This window comes from Sarcophilus harrisii, chromosome 2 (genome assembly GCF_902635505.1).
Source record: "Sarcophilus harrisii chromosome 2, mSarHar1.11, whole genome shotgun sequence".
Lineage (NCBI taxonomy): Eukaryota > Metazoa > Chordata > Mammalia > Dasyuromorphia > Dasyuridae > Sarcophilus > Sarcophilus harrisii.
Genome location: NC_045427.1, coordinates 83,634,302 through 83,649,980, shown reverse-complemented (window position 1 = coordinate 83,649,980; position 15,679 = coordinate 83,634,302). Strand labels below are relative to the sequence as shown.

The window sequence follows — 15,679 nt, the reverse complement described above, 5'->3', positions numbered from 1 at the left end:
TTTTTTTTTTTTTTTTTTGCCTGTGGAGATTTTTTAAATCTGAAAATGAACCTTGTAAAGTTATCCTTGGGTATTAAGGCTGTCTAAATTTCATTAGAAATAGTATACTAAAAGCATAAAATTGAACTATTTTTAAAAGCAAGTAGATTTTAGTGATCAAACATTTCTCTGCTCTCTGAGTTAGAAAAGTTTTTTTTAACCTTAAGGATAACACAAAATTGATATGTCATTTCCATTTTGATATGGCAAAGGCATTAGTACTACAGCGTATTCAGCTTAAAAATTGTATGCATCTGCATGACAGAAATTTGAAAATTAATCAACTAAATGATATGGTGTTAGTTCGTAATATGCTTTAGTTTATATTTAAAATATACAGTTCTGAAAATAAATGTTCAATTTTATTGCAGAAAGAATAGTTTTACATTTTATAATTATGGTGAACATAAAATAAAAAAAGGAAAAAAGTATCCAGCTTAGGATACAGCAGAACAATGCAGGGCATGCAGTTATTTTAGTCATCTAATATGTCAGCATTCAAGAATCTGAACCGATTGTTTAAAAAAAATCTTGTACTTTGTTTCTTTTGTTGCTCATTTCCAACTTTGTCATCTGTCAGAATGCAAAAAAAAATTATCCTTCTATAACCATTGACAGGATAACACAAAAGCTGTCTCCAGGTCGATATTTTGCAGCAATATTTTTAACATACGAACAGTAGTTTTTATAATTTCACCTTGGTGCTCAACCATTTATTATCGTATCAGAAGCATGTCAGTAATTCCTTTCTAAATGTCTGCTTCTTTTAGTGCTGAGACCCACATCAAGGGCTTCACACTGAACGATGCTGCCAACAGCCTCCTCATCATAACGCAAGTTAGGCGGGATTATTTGAAAGGTATGTCACAATGCTTGACCTTTACGTCACATTAATGCCTCTGCAGATTTTTCTTGTAACGCCCTTCGAATACTTGGATAAAGGAGTCCATTTAGCAAATTACCTGCTTATCAAGAGCCTTTTGTGGTAGCTGAGAGACGTAAATTACTGTACATGCATTTATAATACAGCTTGAATATGAATGTACTTGTCATTTGACCACTTAGTCCAGTTTCCATTCCATTTAACACAAGATGGGTTTTCTTAAGATGAATCACAGCTCTTCAGACATGCAAAATTTGTACTCCAGAACGAGAAAGTACAGGCTTTCAAGTGCGTTAAAATTCACAGCACAAGTCATTTTGCTTTGGAAATTAACATACTTTAGAGCATCTGAAACAATTCTCAGCAGTTGTTTCTTGCATATTGTGTTGGTTGTGTGAGATATCAAATGAGTTAAATTGAGTGTTAAATGTGCATGATTGTGCACTAAATGATTATAATATTGATTTAAAAAACTTAATCTAATACTTTTTTAATAGTTCACAATACCAACAGTAATAAAATGTAGAGTGCTTGTCTCAGGATTTGGGATTTTTAAATCAGTTTTATTAAGGGACCTCAGAAGTGTTGCTTGGACTATTGAACTTTATTGAATCAAGGTGGGGTCCTTTTCTATAGTACTGTTATTTTCTGTTTTTGCAATGTAGCTTTGATTTAGAATTGATGAGGATATTTTTCAAGGGTAAAGGTTCTTCAAGTCAAATATCTCCCTTTTTCTTCCTCTTCTTAGCAAAGCTAGGATTCTTAGGTTAGAAATCTCCAAGATTAGGTTAAAAAAAGCTCCCATTCACTGTTTGATTGCATTTTTGTATTCTTTAGTGGCATCAAAATGTTTTACCTGTGAATTTTTGATAAGGTAGCTTCATCCTCTTATAGGAAATGCACATGTAGCTTCACTGCAAAGCTGAAAGGGAGAACCTAGGTATTTGGAATTTTATTTCTAATATGACATAAAGTGACTCTTGAATTTCATTTACTTTTAGTTAAAACCAAATCTTTTGAGAAAGATGAATCTTTTAAGTGGTTCAATGTCCTCATCCTTAGGGGAGTTCTCCTCATTACTTACTCTGTCTTACTCCTTAGTCCAGACATGCTTTCTTTTTTTTTTTTTTTTTTTTTTTTTTTTTTTTTTTTTTTTTTTTTTTTTTTTTTTTTTTTTTTTTTTTTGCTTGTTACAAGTTAGGACTATTTTTTATTTCTCAAAGATTGAGGTAGAAGACATAAAGTACAACTTTGATATTCTAGGCAAATTATCAGCTTTGAACCAATATTTAAAAAGCATCAAAAAAGCCAAAATTGAGAGTAGGCAGGTGAGTTCATTTTTGGCACATGCTCGACAACTTCTTTCAGGTATGAAAATGAAAAGGCAGAGTACTGAGCTTTGGGGAATTTTTTATCTAAATTTGAACTTAGATATGTTGTTTTAGCCGCCTCCTGTCTAAAATAATTAGTATATGGCTAACTATTAATTATATGCTGTCTTATATTTAACCTTGTATCATGGATCATTGCCTGCTCCCTCTCTATCAACTGTAAGCTCCTTGAGGTCAGGACCATGTCTTTTACCTCAGTACTTTTTTATGGTTCATTTTCCTCTCTTCTCCTCTGATTAATATTATGTCACAGTGCTGAGCTGATAATTGGTGCTCAATACACACTTTATTTTTTTCCATTTTTAGATTATATCACTGTTCATGAAATGGATGTGGATAAAGAGAAACATTGGCATAAAGCTGACTCAAATTAGGGAGCCATCCTTCCCCTCTTCCCCCACTACATTTCCCCTACACTGATTAATTAACAGCCTCTGCCTCTGTCTCCACACGCCATGTGGTTCTTTTGTTGTTCTTGGCTATCAGCTACCCACTTAGTCTGTAGGATCTCTTAGAGTCAGTTCTTCTTTAACACTTTTTATAACCTCCATGTACCCATTCCCTAATTATTAAAATAAATTAAAAGCATTTTTGTCTTCTTCAGTGAAGGCCCTTATAACTAATTTGGTGAACCAATTTGATCATCTAGTTAGAGAAGTTTATTTCTTGCCTGACTAGTGTCATTTGAAATACCAAGTATTTTCTATAATTAATGTGAAAGTTTACAGGGAAAAGAGGAATATTTTTAAGAAACATTTTTTCAAAAATATATTTTCTGCTTTCAATTCATATGTAAGGCCCACCATTGCTCAGAGCACAGTTTCAGTGATTTCTCTAGTTTCTTGCTAACTGCAGTTTTTGTGAATTTGATGAGAACTAAAACTCCAAATGAAAATGATAATTTTAATGAGGAAAAAAAGAGTATATGTTTATGGGATTTAATAATGGGCAGTGGTGTAATAAAAATGATGGAGCCTCTTGATTTGTATTCTCTTTGATAGTTACCTAATATCTTTAATAAAAGTGAGATTACTGCCTACAAAGTTACAAACAAAACAAAAGGTTTTAGTTTAAGTCGTCCAATTTAGTGATAAGTTGTCCATAATTTTGTTCTTTTCTACATAAAATGTTTTTTATTAATTAGTAAATGTAGGATTGAACATATCTTTCTTGCTGTGTTTTTCAGTGTGGAAATCTGCACAACTTCCAAAACAGTTTCATTATACTCCTTTAACTTTTGCTATTATTATTAATAATGATGGTGTCACAGGTAATGAAGGTTGATAAAAATAGCTATTAGAAGTTTGTAATAAATATCTTTAAGATTTCCATTGAATGAGAGTTTATGGGAAAATACTTGGATAGGAAGAATTTGAATGTGGAGTCCAAAGTCCTTAGTTCACATACTCTGCACAGAAAAATTGTTTGCCCTGGAGAAGCTTATGTTATTATTAAATCCAATAATAGTGGCATATATTATTATATACCACTCATGGCCTCTTTCCTCACTTATAAAGTGAGGAGATAAAATTAAGTTGATTTGCAAGGACTCTTCTGACTCTGAAACCTGTTATTCATAGGGGCTTTGGGAAATGTCACATTCATGCCAGTTAGTACAGAAGAGATAGAGGATTGTTGGGTTTTCTACATTATTTGGACAGTGGAGTTGGAGTTTAATTCATTATCTTTACCTTTGAATTCGAATTTTATTTTGTCTAATTAATTAGAGTTCAAAATTTAAAGGAAAAAAAATCTACCTTGAATTTCCCCCTTGTCAGTAACATACAAGTAAATCACCTTGTTTTTTAACAAAAAAATTTCATATTATAGGCAAGTTTCGAGGAGTCCATAGTTGTTTGCAATTGTGAAAAAAAGTTTACAAATGTAAGTAAAGCAGGATACTTGAAAACATTTGTGTTTATGAACTTCTGTCTTCTTTTTTTCCCCTGTTTTAGATGCTTTGGCTACATTAGCATCAGCCTTAAATTCTCATCAGATACCTTCTCCACTCTCAGTTTCTCGCCTTGTTCAGGCTTTTGCTTCAAAAGGTGATAAAGAAAATGTACAAGTAGTTGAAAAGTTGGTACATGACTTTCGAGGTTCACTTCGTCTTTCAAACATGCTTTTTGTCAATAATATTGCTTTTGCTGAAATAAAAAAGTAAGTATTTTCAAATATCAATTAAGCTTTTACTGGAAATTGATGAGGGAAATTATTGGCGAGTTATGTGAAATATCAGTGGTTTGAAAGCATGATGAATTGAGAATAGGCATATTTTTCTTATTTTTACTTCAACTATAAACAGTGACAAACATTTTAGGTAGAAAAGAACAAAAATAAGTTTGGAGACCATAATTGCTACATCCTCTCATTCATGTGTATGTATATCATGTAAAAGCATATTAAGCCACTTTATTCATGGAAACATTTAAATAATTTGAGTTCAGTTCTTTGCAATGTCAAGTAGTCCTTGAAGTTACTCTGAAGAGAATTGAGTAAGTATTTCGATTTTCGTAAACTATAGCAATCATACTTAATTCTTTGTTTGTTTTATTTTTAAATTATCTTTCATTATGGAATTAAGTCATTACAGTTAGGGTGATTTTTTTTTTTTAATTAAGATGCAATATCTTTTAAGTAAATTTTAATTTACCTCCAATACCATATTTAGCTTTTATGTGACACTCACACACATACCTAAAACCTATATTTTTTCCTCCTATATTGGAGGTTTTGGGAAAAAATTCTCTTCCAGACTCAACAAAGCCAACTCTGATACAATCTGTAGAGTCACTTAAGAAAGGATGAATAACTTAGTTCCTAGGAGCAAAGAAAACAAGATGAGTTGTATAATTCCTGTGCAGGCCAATTTAAATATTACATGGGCTGTAGTTTGATCATATTTTAAAATATGATATTGGATAACTGTTTAATCCTAATATTACTTAGGGTTAATTGCTATTTCTGGTGTAATTCACATTTAAATGTTTTTAAATTCATCGGTATTACTAAAGTTTTCATTTATAAATAGAATATTAGGCAAGTAACTTTTTCCCCTTTACTATAATTTGTTAAATATTTTTATACCATTTAACATTAGTTTTCGTTTTTTAAAATCCCTTTATGCCAAAATGTATATATTGACCTAACTGAATTTTAAACCACTAAAAATTTTAAAAATGTTTTTACAATAATGCATTTTTACTTTACATTTATAAAAGGAAATTTCAGTTGTACCAGATGGTATTTAGAGTCAACCTTTTATTGACTTCTGAACATGCCGATTTTGGTGTCTTGAGGGTGTCTTTGAATCATTGTGGATTATTCTTTTCATGTTGTAGTTTACAGTATTTGGCAAGTCTTCCAAAGAGATATGAAAAATTAAAATGTGTGACTTACAAACATTATATACTTAGATATTTCTATTCCCATAGTTGTTTCTGCTTCCAAAACATCATTATGTGAAGACATGCATCACATTTGCTTACTAATAATATAATAATAATGATAGACTTCAGAGTTTCTTCTGAAAAGAAATCTGGTTGTATTTATCACTGGTTATTTTTCCACTCAGCCACAAAGAAGAATTAGTGTATTTTTATCCTTTTTTTACTGTCCACAATATATAATGGCAGAGTGTTTTTTAAATTTCTCTTTTCATTGTTTATATATTACAAACAAACTTAGCAAAGCTTTTTTTCACAGCAATAACCTAGATGCTGCAGTCGAATATCTTGAGCCTTTATATACTTCTGCGTCTCCGGGCGCTGAAATGTCGAGTATTGCCTACATATTCAGAAAAGTCATAGAGGAGCAGTTGGAACCAGCTATTGAGAAATGTAAGTTAATTACATTGTATAATGCTAAATTTGTAAAATGACTGTTTTATGATTCTAATGAAAACTGTTCCTTACCTGTTTTACAGTGAGTATCATGTCAGAGAGACTGGCCAATCAGTTTGCAATTTACAGACCCGTCACAGATCTGTTTCTTGAGTACATATACTCAGGCAGGCTGGATGATGCAAGAACTCTACTGCAGGTAATGACATACCAGATGTAAGGCAGCACTACTTGTAGTTTGTCCTCAGGAAATGAAAAAAGAATGTGGTTAGCCGAGCTGCAGAGAAAGTCTAATGGCTGGGATATGTCAGAGGCTGTCTTGCCTCCTGTCAGCATGGCCTGCACTGCGAGGGTCATAGGGACCTCCCTGCTGAAGAGAGGACAGAGGTTGGTTCTTGGACAGTTTGAAATGGCCCGAGAGGAAAGAAGACGATCGGCATTTTTTCTATGTGAGATCTGTGCTTTTGGGCATTTGCTCAGTTTGATAAAAATCCTTTCACATGAGATCACAATTCTTTTTCATTTCTTAACTAATTTTACTAATGTTCTAAATACTGTGCATCACTATTAGCAACATAGTTTGCAAACAAAAAGTAGGAAATGTTTGCTTTTCATGGAAAGCCTCTCACTTTAATCCGCAAACATTCTCTGTGCTTTATTCAAGGTTTATTAAGAGTTGAATTTGCTTTCTATTCACTTGTGTGTCACAGACACATTAAATGACAAATGCAGGTCTCTGTGGCCCAGAGTCTCAGCAAATTAGCAATCTTCAAGGGAACAAGACAACCGCATTCATGCCATTTTAACAGCGCTAAATATAAAGCGGCACCAAGTGCAGAATGAACTGTGGGTGATAAGAGCTGCCACCGGCAGTGTACACAAACAGGCACAGATGGGGACTCTCTTCCCAGCAGGTGGCAGTCAAACAGTCACGGGAATGCCGGGGATTGCTGTGTTTGTGTAGACTCTCGGTGTCAAAGTGAGGCCTGTTACCAATTTCTGATAGTAAATACAACTCTGTTCACTTAGGCTTTTGCCAGCTGCTAAGTGTCTTAAGTAGAGAAAAGGGAAGGCAACCCTTGCCCACCATTGGAGCTTTTTTTTGAATCTTTAAGGCTATTTTGCTGTTATTGGAAGCAAAGGCAGGAGGGGACAATTTTCTAGATGTTAACAAGCACTATTCCTTTTGTTATAGAGCAGACAGGCCCGTTCCTATATGCTTAAGAGTGAATTTAAAATTTAAATTAGTAATCTTAGAAATGATTTCTTCATATTTTATATTTTTCATATCAATTGATAAATAATGTATTTTTAAGTGAAAGTATCTCATTACTTTTTATGCTAAGTGCTCCATAAATTATAAGGTGGTATAATATGTTTATGGTTATTGACTCTGCTGATAAAATTATGTAAGAGTGGACCTGTATAGCTATCCATCTGCTCTCAGTTGATCTCTGAACTATTTGGGAAGATATTCTTTTGTGAAGATGAGGCTGTGCAAGCCTCTTATGTCCCTGAATATTGAAGGACTATTGTTTGTCTCAAGTGCCATCCATATGGAAAAGTGCCCTAAGATGATGAGCCCCTGCTCACTGTCAGCTCCTGTGAACCTGCAGCAGCCTCAGGGAGGGGTTGGCACTGCTATGTCATTCTCCCTCCTCCTGCCCCCCTTGCACCATTGCACCCTAAATTGGGACCCTCTTCAGGAGAGTGAGGTTCAAATGATAAATCTTCTCAACAAGCCCCTTTACCACTTTGTCAAACAAAAGGGGACTCACGGTAGGTCACGGTAGGAGCATGGACTGGAGAATCCCTCATTCAGAGATGCTGAAAATTGTCACTTAGATTGTCCATATTTTGTCTGCCCCCAAAGTATTATTTATATATTCCATTTCTCACTGACAGTGTAAAGCTTGGGAAAGGCAGGATGCTTTTAAAAATTTATAAGAATGACATCTGTGATGAGTGTAAACTAAAATATTTTCTTGCCATATTTGATTTTACTATAGCTTCTGATAGGGGATAGACACTTGATTTATCTGGTCTGTCACATAAACTTTTTTTTTTTTTTTGAGTTTAACTTTTGTCTCTTTCTCAAGCACTGGCTGTCTGTTGCAATGAAAGCCTTTTATAAAATAGAGAGATTGAAATCAGTCCTTTTGTATGCATAAGTGTAGGTAATTATACTTTAAAGAGAACTTGCTTTGTACATTTTAATTTTTATAAAGAAACGAGCAGTTATCTCCCTGACACCTTATTAAATGTATAATTAACCTTATGATCCCTAGCTCACTTGTGAATGCTTGGCAGTATAATTGGAGAGGAATAGTGTTTCTTTTTTTCTCTTTCTTTGCAGTCCTAAACCTTATTCTGTGGATGTTGAAGCATTAGTTTAATTTTTTTCTGTTCTTTTTTAAACAAACTTTATACTTGCAGTGCCAAGGACATCATTTAACAAACCTTGGCATGGGTTGTACTTGTTTTCTTTTAAAAAATAAATGATCAGCTATTAGGCCTTACTGGTAGTAATAATATATTGCTGTATTATTTTGAACTTACTTAATTGGAAATATTCACCTTAGTCTCTTGTTGATGAAGAGCCTGCACTTGCTATATCCTGTTTTAATTTTTCTATTCTCTTTTTAAGAGGTGTGGTGCAATAGCGGAACAAACTCCAATCCTTTTGGGATTTTTTCTTAGGTACTCTAAGATCCAAGGAAAGGTAATACGTTTTACAGATTACCACTTCTATATGTTTATTCTGATTGTTAAAATTGTTTGCTTATGTTGAGTTCCAAATGATTATAGATGAAGGGCCTTTTCTAAAAGTACTTTTATCCTAAAACATTTGTTTCTATCAAATTGAAGTTTCTAATTGACATTAAGAAACTCTTTGAAATAAAAAGTATGAGGAAAAGATCAATATCACTAATATGTTGGGAGGAGGACAAGGTAGCCTGTTATTTTTCAGTAATTCATGAAGATTTTTCTTTTTCTTTTTTTTTCTGTTTGAATAAAAGCTGTGTTCTGCCCCTTGAGTTTTTGGGTTTTTTTTTCCCTTTTATGGCTAATAGAAAATGGGAATTTAAAAGTCTATACCAGTTAGGTTGTCATCATTGTGGTGAAGCTATTGACAAGAATCAAAAAGAGTACAAATAGTAAGTTAGGAAATTTGGTGTTAGCTATTATTATCAGAGCATCCTTGTTCAAATGCCAACTTAACAAGGATTGTCTTTGCAACTACCTTGGCAACTTTGGGTAGATCTCTTTACCTCCTGAGTTATAAAAGGAGAGCTTGGAGCCAGGGGTCTTTTCTCCCTTATAGACCTATGATTCTAAGAAGCTATCATGTCCATTAGTTTATTTTGGTTTTGCATCAGGGCAATCCCAGCCTAGCTTTAGATAATTGTCAACACTTTAATCAGGCCAAAGAACTAGCACCTACTTTTAAGGCATAAAATAACAACACAGAACAGCTTTTTTCCTGTTTTTATACAGTGAACATTGGAAACCATCATCTATTCCTATTTAGATTGAGTGCACTATGTGATTTCAAACTGACTTTGCAAATTTGGGCATTTTGTTTATATGATAAAGGAGAAAGTCTACTTCATGTTACCACAAAGCAGGTTCCTTATATTATCCTAAAAAGAGTCTGTGGCCTATGTATGAAAACGTAAACTAGTGTGTAGGACTTTGATCATCTTTGTTAATACTTTTCTAGAGAAGTGGGAGTTACTTGTATTATTTCTCCATCATGCTGCTCTTAAAAAATACTCCTCCTGTACTTTTTCTAAGATATGGGACAGAAGATTTAATATATCCTCCCAGCATAGCACCCGTCACCTCCTCCCTTCTAGAGAGTAGTGTGGAGATAAGAAGAAATCGTGGAGAGAGACAGGGCCAGAAAGGGGTAGGCCAAATAAAAGTTAATCTTTTTAAGTGGCCTGAACACATTTTCTTCTGTGATTTAAGCCATTATTGCTGTCTGTTGTAGAGAAGGGGAAAGTGCACAAAGCTTTAAAAATCACATATCTATTATGATTTGTTCAGCCATACTTGGAAGTAATTTTTGATTATCTGCCAAAACTTGGCTGGAAATTTGTAAAATAATACAATCCAGAAATAAAACAAAATTCAGTGAAACATATATGACTGAGGTGTTCACATTTCATCTAAGTGTTTTAAGCATTACCTAGTGAACCAAATTCAGGATAGGTGTAGAGATATTGGACTAGAATGATGGTAGATGTTATGTAATCTAGTCCAGTGTTAGTTCCCTATCCTACTTATGTCCTAACCTTAAAGCATGTCAGACCTTGGACTTACAATGAAGAACTCAATAAAAAATTGCATGTTCAACATGCCTCATTTTCTCACAGCAAAAGATGAGTGAAAAAATGTGTGAATCACCTAATTCCTTACTTTGTAGATGTGGGATCCAAGGCCAGTGAGTTTGAGTAAGTTGGCCAAAGTCATACATATAGATATCGAATAAATAAAGGAGGATTAAGATCCACGTTCTCCATTTCCAAAGGCCTTTTCCAGACAGCACACGGCACCCACTTTTAAAAATTGAACTTATATTTAAACAGTTTTGATATTTAGAAAATAATGAAGTGTGTGTGTGTGTGTGTGTGTGTGTGTGTGTGTGTGTGTGTGTAAGCTGAATTAACTTGACAGCATTCAGATTTTTTTTTAACGATTTTTTTCTTTTTTTCCTCCATTATTGCACGATATACCAAGAGATAGGAAAGAGAAAATAGCCTTCAAATTGAGCTGTTTCTTCCTGTTGTATTCATTATCAAAAAGACTTTCTAAAATAATGTGCAGATGTCAGTGTTGTCATTTTATTGTTCTTTATTTAGAGTTTATAGCAATGGATTATTATGTATTTTAATTTTCTAGACACAAATTCTCAAGTCCTTATTGGAAATTATTCCTGACTTAACTGTAAATCCAGAAGTGTATGGTCTCCTCATGAGAAGCTATGGTAATGTACCAAAATTAACAATTCAAAATTGGGGTATATAAAATGTTTGTTAAATATTCTTACTTAACATTCAGTTTTTAGTTAATGACTCCAATATCAAATCCCAAACATCTGCTAAGTTATTCCCTTGATTTTCAAATGTTTATTTTGTGATTTTGGATTTATTTCCATTATTCAAAAGTCGAGTGATTTGTAGGAGACCCACATTGGTTCCAAGGCTTTCACCAAATCCCAGTCCAATTTTGTTCTCAGTACCTAATGCCAATCCTATCTTCACCAGGATCCTTCAGACTAAAATGTGGCATGAAATGGGACAACTTGAATCAAAGACTATTCTTAGACTACTCTTATGTCAGATAAACCGTTTTCTTGCTACTACTTTGAATACCATTCATCTAATGTTATTCTACAACTCAGAACTCCTTTATCTTCCAAGTCCTGAAGGAAAGCTAATCTATCTAATGGAATACATCTATGTATTTCCTTTCAAATTTTAGCTTGGGGTAGAAACCCTCTCTTACTTGATTATTTTCTATAAATGAGAAATTATCATATAAACTCAGGAAAAAAAAGAACTCAGCAAAACAAGATCAAGAACAATTTCAGTGTTGCATATTTTTTCTTTTAAAAACAAATATTTTTATTGTTCAATCTTGTGCAAATCTTTGAATATGTATTGGCTGGTGGAGCTGCTTACAAATATCAGGGATTGCAGCTATCAAGGAGGCCCCGTAATATTGCAGAATAGACTTTTGTATACACTAATAATGGAGGATGAATGACTGACTGTTAACTTTCCTTTTTTAACATTTCATCCAAATGTCATAGAAACAATGTGTTATATTTCTGCTTCTCAAATTTTAGAACTATTTGTAGGATTATGGATTTACAGGTAAAAGGAACTTCCCATCATAGAGTTGGTCCTCAATGATGGTGTCATATAGTTTGCTTTTTGTGAGGACAGAAATATTTCAGCAGAGGTGATAAAACGATTGCTATTATGAGTGATTCAGAACAGATAATCCCATAATTATTTTACTGTAAGACAGACGGCAGTTACTATCATGAGTCTATATGTTGGAAGAGACTGGAGAAGCTCTAGGCCAGTACTCTCATTTGCAGATGAGAAAACACCTAGTGCTTAGAGAAGCTATACAGCTAGTCAGTGATAGGCAAAATGAAATACCAACTCTGTGTTTAACTCCCATTATTACCATGTTCTTGCAGGGACACAGGAGGAGCAGAGAAGGTCCCTATCCACAAGGATAGATTTAGAAGCAAGATAAAGACTCAATAAAGGAGAAATATCAAACAATCCAATACAACAAAGGATAAATTTCTAAATTGTTACATACTCTTAACACTGTACCAATCCAAAGGGCCTGGAGGCCAGTGAAGGCTAGCAGTTAGGTAGGGAACGCTTCCTTTGAACTTTGAAGGTGAATGGCTAGGATCTCGCATGTGAGATTCTTTCAGATGAGGCAAATATGAGTGCAAATAGTCAGAGGAGGTACTGTAACCTGAGTAATCTGAGTTCTGGGTAGTTCAGAATGATCCAAGATTGGCCCTCTTTTATCCCACCAAAGAGCCCAATGTTTTGCAGGGAGGAGATTGAGTAAATTGTTTATATGGCAAAAGGTTTCTTTGCGCTAACTAGAGGAAAATGAATGGCAAAGTGAAGACAAGGCAAAGCAGAGAACTGTCCTTGCAGAGAAATTGGCTATTAGGTTGTAGACTTGGTTTTCACTGATAGACTCCAGATACATAAGGGATCTGTAATGTCCTTTTCTGACCATTTGAATGATAGCTTATAAGTCATCATTATGTGGTTTTATTGTTACTGTTTTTACTTTTAACCGCAACGTTAATTTACCTATTTGGAGATAAGGAAAGTTCAATAATTTTTTTTTTTTTTTTTTTAATATTTGGGTTTCTACAAACTATTTCTATCTGTCTCTCCCATTTAAGTTCCCTGCTTTGATCAAGCACTGCTGGAATAGTTTTTCTGTGGCACAAAATATATATGAATTAGTATTTCCAGGTTCCTTATAAATTTGTATATAATTGGATCTGAAATTTCTTTTTCTACTGCATTATAATATTTGGGGGAGGAAAAAACAAGCAGAACTATATTCAAAAAAAGAATGTCTTAAATTTTTTATTTTGGATTCATGCTTCGATGATTTCCTTATCTCTGGCAGTTTTCATGTTTATAAAATGTTGGGTTTAGAATAGATTACCCTGTGAGGTCCTTTCTAGAGCTATATCTGTGATTCTATGGTAGTACTATAAAGGTTTGTATTACATATGCACCTAGCTTGTTGTAGGTGTTCAATAAATGTTTTTTAAATTCTTTTCTAGCCCATATTAATACCCTTTATTTAAAATTAAATATCTACATGCTTTTCTTGAAGGAGCAAAGAATGAGGCAGTAAGTATCAGTGAGACCTGTCTACTACAGAATTAGTAGTGAGAACATCTCCTCTACCAGTGCAGAAAAGTCACTGTATGGGTTTCCTATGTCACTGAGAACTTACCAAGGACTACAAGGCTTCTGTCAATAAACATTTATTAAGTCGAGCCAACCTCTACACTAGAGAGAAAAGGCAAAGGCAGGCCCTGTTTTCAAAATGATTACATTCTAATGAGAGAAGCATGGTGAACATAGACACAGATGTGATAGCTTACAGAGTAGACATGTCCTTCAAAACCAGGATCTCTATGCCCTCTTTCACAGCATGTTTGTGTGTGTGTATGTCTGTCTCTCTCTTAGTACATTCGTTTTTCCTTCTTTAGACTGATCTGTGCTAAATGAAATGGATAGAGAGAAGAAAAGTGAGAGAGAATATGTATGTATGTGTGTATGGTGTATATTAAAGATAGTTTTGATTCAGAGTCTTTTGAAAACTATTAAGCATCCATTTATTGTGAAGATTTTCAATAAAAGTAATTTTTTTTTTTAAAGGACTGCAAGTTCCCCATTGATAAATTTTTTTTTTTTTTTTAAAGGATTGGACAAAGATGTCGCTTCTGCAAAAGCCCTATATGAGGAAATGAAAGCAAAGAACATAGAAATGGACAATGTATTTTTAAAACATTATGCTATTTTGTTGAAGAAAGCTGGCGAGACTCTCCCTTTCCCTGAACCCCCTGTGAGTATTTCCTAATTAAGGAAAAATACCTCTACAGATTTATAAATGGTACTGTATTCATAAAAAAAATCCAATACTTAATTATATAAGGATTAGATCTCTGTGAAGAGCCCTTAGTGGAACTGGTATTTAAGATATTGAGTGTTACAGGAACTGTATAATCTTGCATTGGATTTGACTTGTGGGAGAAGAAAATCTTCTGGGACTTATTGTGTTTAAAATACAAGACTTTTATCAGTTAGGCATCTTTAGGTGTTAGTTTATCAAATGTCCTTGGGGCAGTTAGCTCTTTATTTCTACCTTAAATAGAATTTCATGTAATTTCAGTAGCCAACCAAATAGGTTACATTGTTGATAATTACTTGTTTGGTTATAGATTTAAATATTACTTAAAAATTAAAATAATTTCTTTAGGTGGAGAGAGTGATAGAACAGACATAGTAAACAAAACTTAAGTTTATTGATTTCCTCTACACAGCTCCAGTTGACAGGGCAAACTCCCATTGGCACAAAACTTTGGGTTTGGGAATGAGGTAACAGGGGCTACAATATAGGACCAAAGACCAAAAACCTGCTTCTTTTCTCTCTCTTTGGAGAACTGAACACACTCACCCACATGCACAAGATGTTACTTATGTATGTACTTAATGTACTTTAAACAGTAAAATCAAAAACATATTAAATAAGATTAGTATCCTTTTATTGTTGTTCTCCCCCCCCCCCCCCCCCCCCCGTCCTTTTTCTTTCTCAAATACCTACCTACTACCCTCTACCTATTTACTCCTAGTCCTGCACCAGTAAGAAAGACTGCTGGTAGGCATGTTGGTGGACTTGTACATGAATTCCTCCCTTTACCTAGCCTGGCTGTCTCTTATTGGGACAGGACTTATATATATATATATGAGAGAGAATATATGTATCAGAAGTTAGTCTTATGATTCAGACTTTTAAAGAACAAGTAAACATAGTAAAATCATATTGAAACTTAGAAGTTGGTAGTAATTCATGTCCTTGAGAGTCTTAACAACTGAATTGCTATATATCAAGCTTAGGTTTTTTTAGTTTTTTATCCTCTTTGGGTGTTTTAATATGTTGATCTTTTCCTTCTCTCCTAAACCCCCCCAACTCCCAAACAGGAAAGCTTCAAGTTCTACATAGAACAGTTGAAGAAAGAAGGACAAGTTTCTTTGTGAGGTGGTGGAGTTGCACATTGTTTAACTTTTATTGATTCTGTGACAGAAACATTGTTTTAAAATGTGTTTGTCAGGGGAAAAAAATGGGGGGAAACTAATTTTTGTTTATGTACTTTTATTTACTGAATCTACCATGGGTTCAATATGTGTTAATTGTATTGTTAATAAATTCAATGTTTAACTCTA

The 15,679-nt window shown here is 33.8% G+C and overlaps 1 protein-coding gene across 1 annotated transcript in view; it reads left to right on the top strand.

The window, feature by feature from the left end:
• LRPPRC (leucine rich pentatricopeptide repeat containing) overlaps positions 1 to 15,679 on the top strand; it is a 106,754-nt gene extending 91,075 nt beyond the window's left edge. Inside the window, exons 31-38 of the mRNA XM_031950416.1 lie at positions 810 to 898; positions 4,269 to 4,473; positions 6,019 to 6,152; positions 6,239 to 6,354; positions 8,803 to 8,877; positions 11,064 to 11,148; positions 14,158 to 14,300; positions 15,437 to 15,679. Of these exons, the coding sequence (XP_031806276.1) occupies positions 810 to 898; positions 4,269 to 4,473; positions 6,019 to 6,152; positions 6,239 to 6,354; positions 8,803 to 8,877; positions 11,064 to 11,148; positions 14,158 to 14,300; positions 15,437 to 15,493 (904 nt within the window). The 3' untranslated portion in view covers positions 15,494 to 15,679. The remainder of the gene's footprint in view (positions 1 to 809; positions 899 to 4,268; positions 4,474 to 6,018; positions 6,153 to 6,238; positions 6,355 to 8,802; positions 8,878 to 11,063; positions 11,149 to 14,157; positions 14,301 to 15,436) is intronic.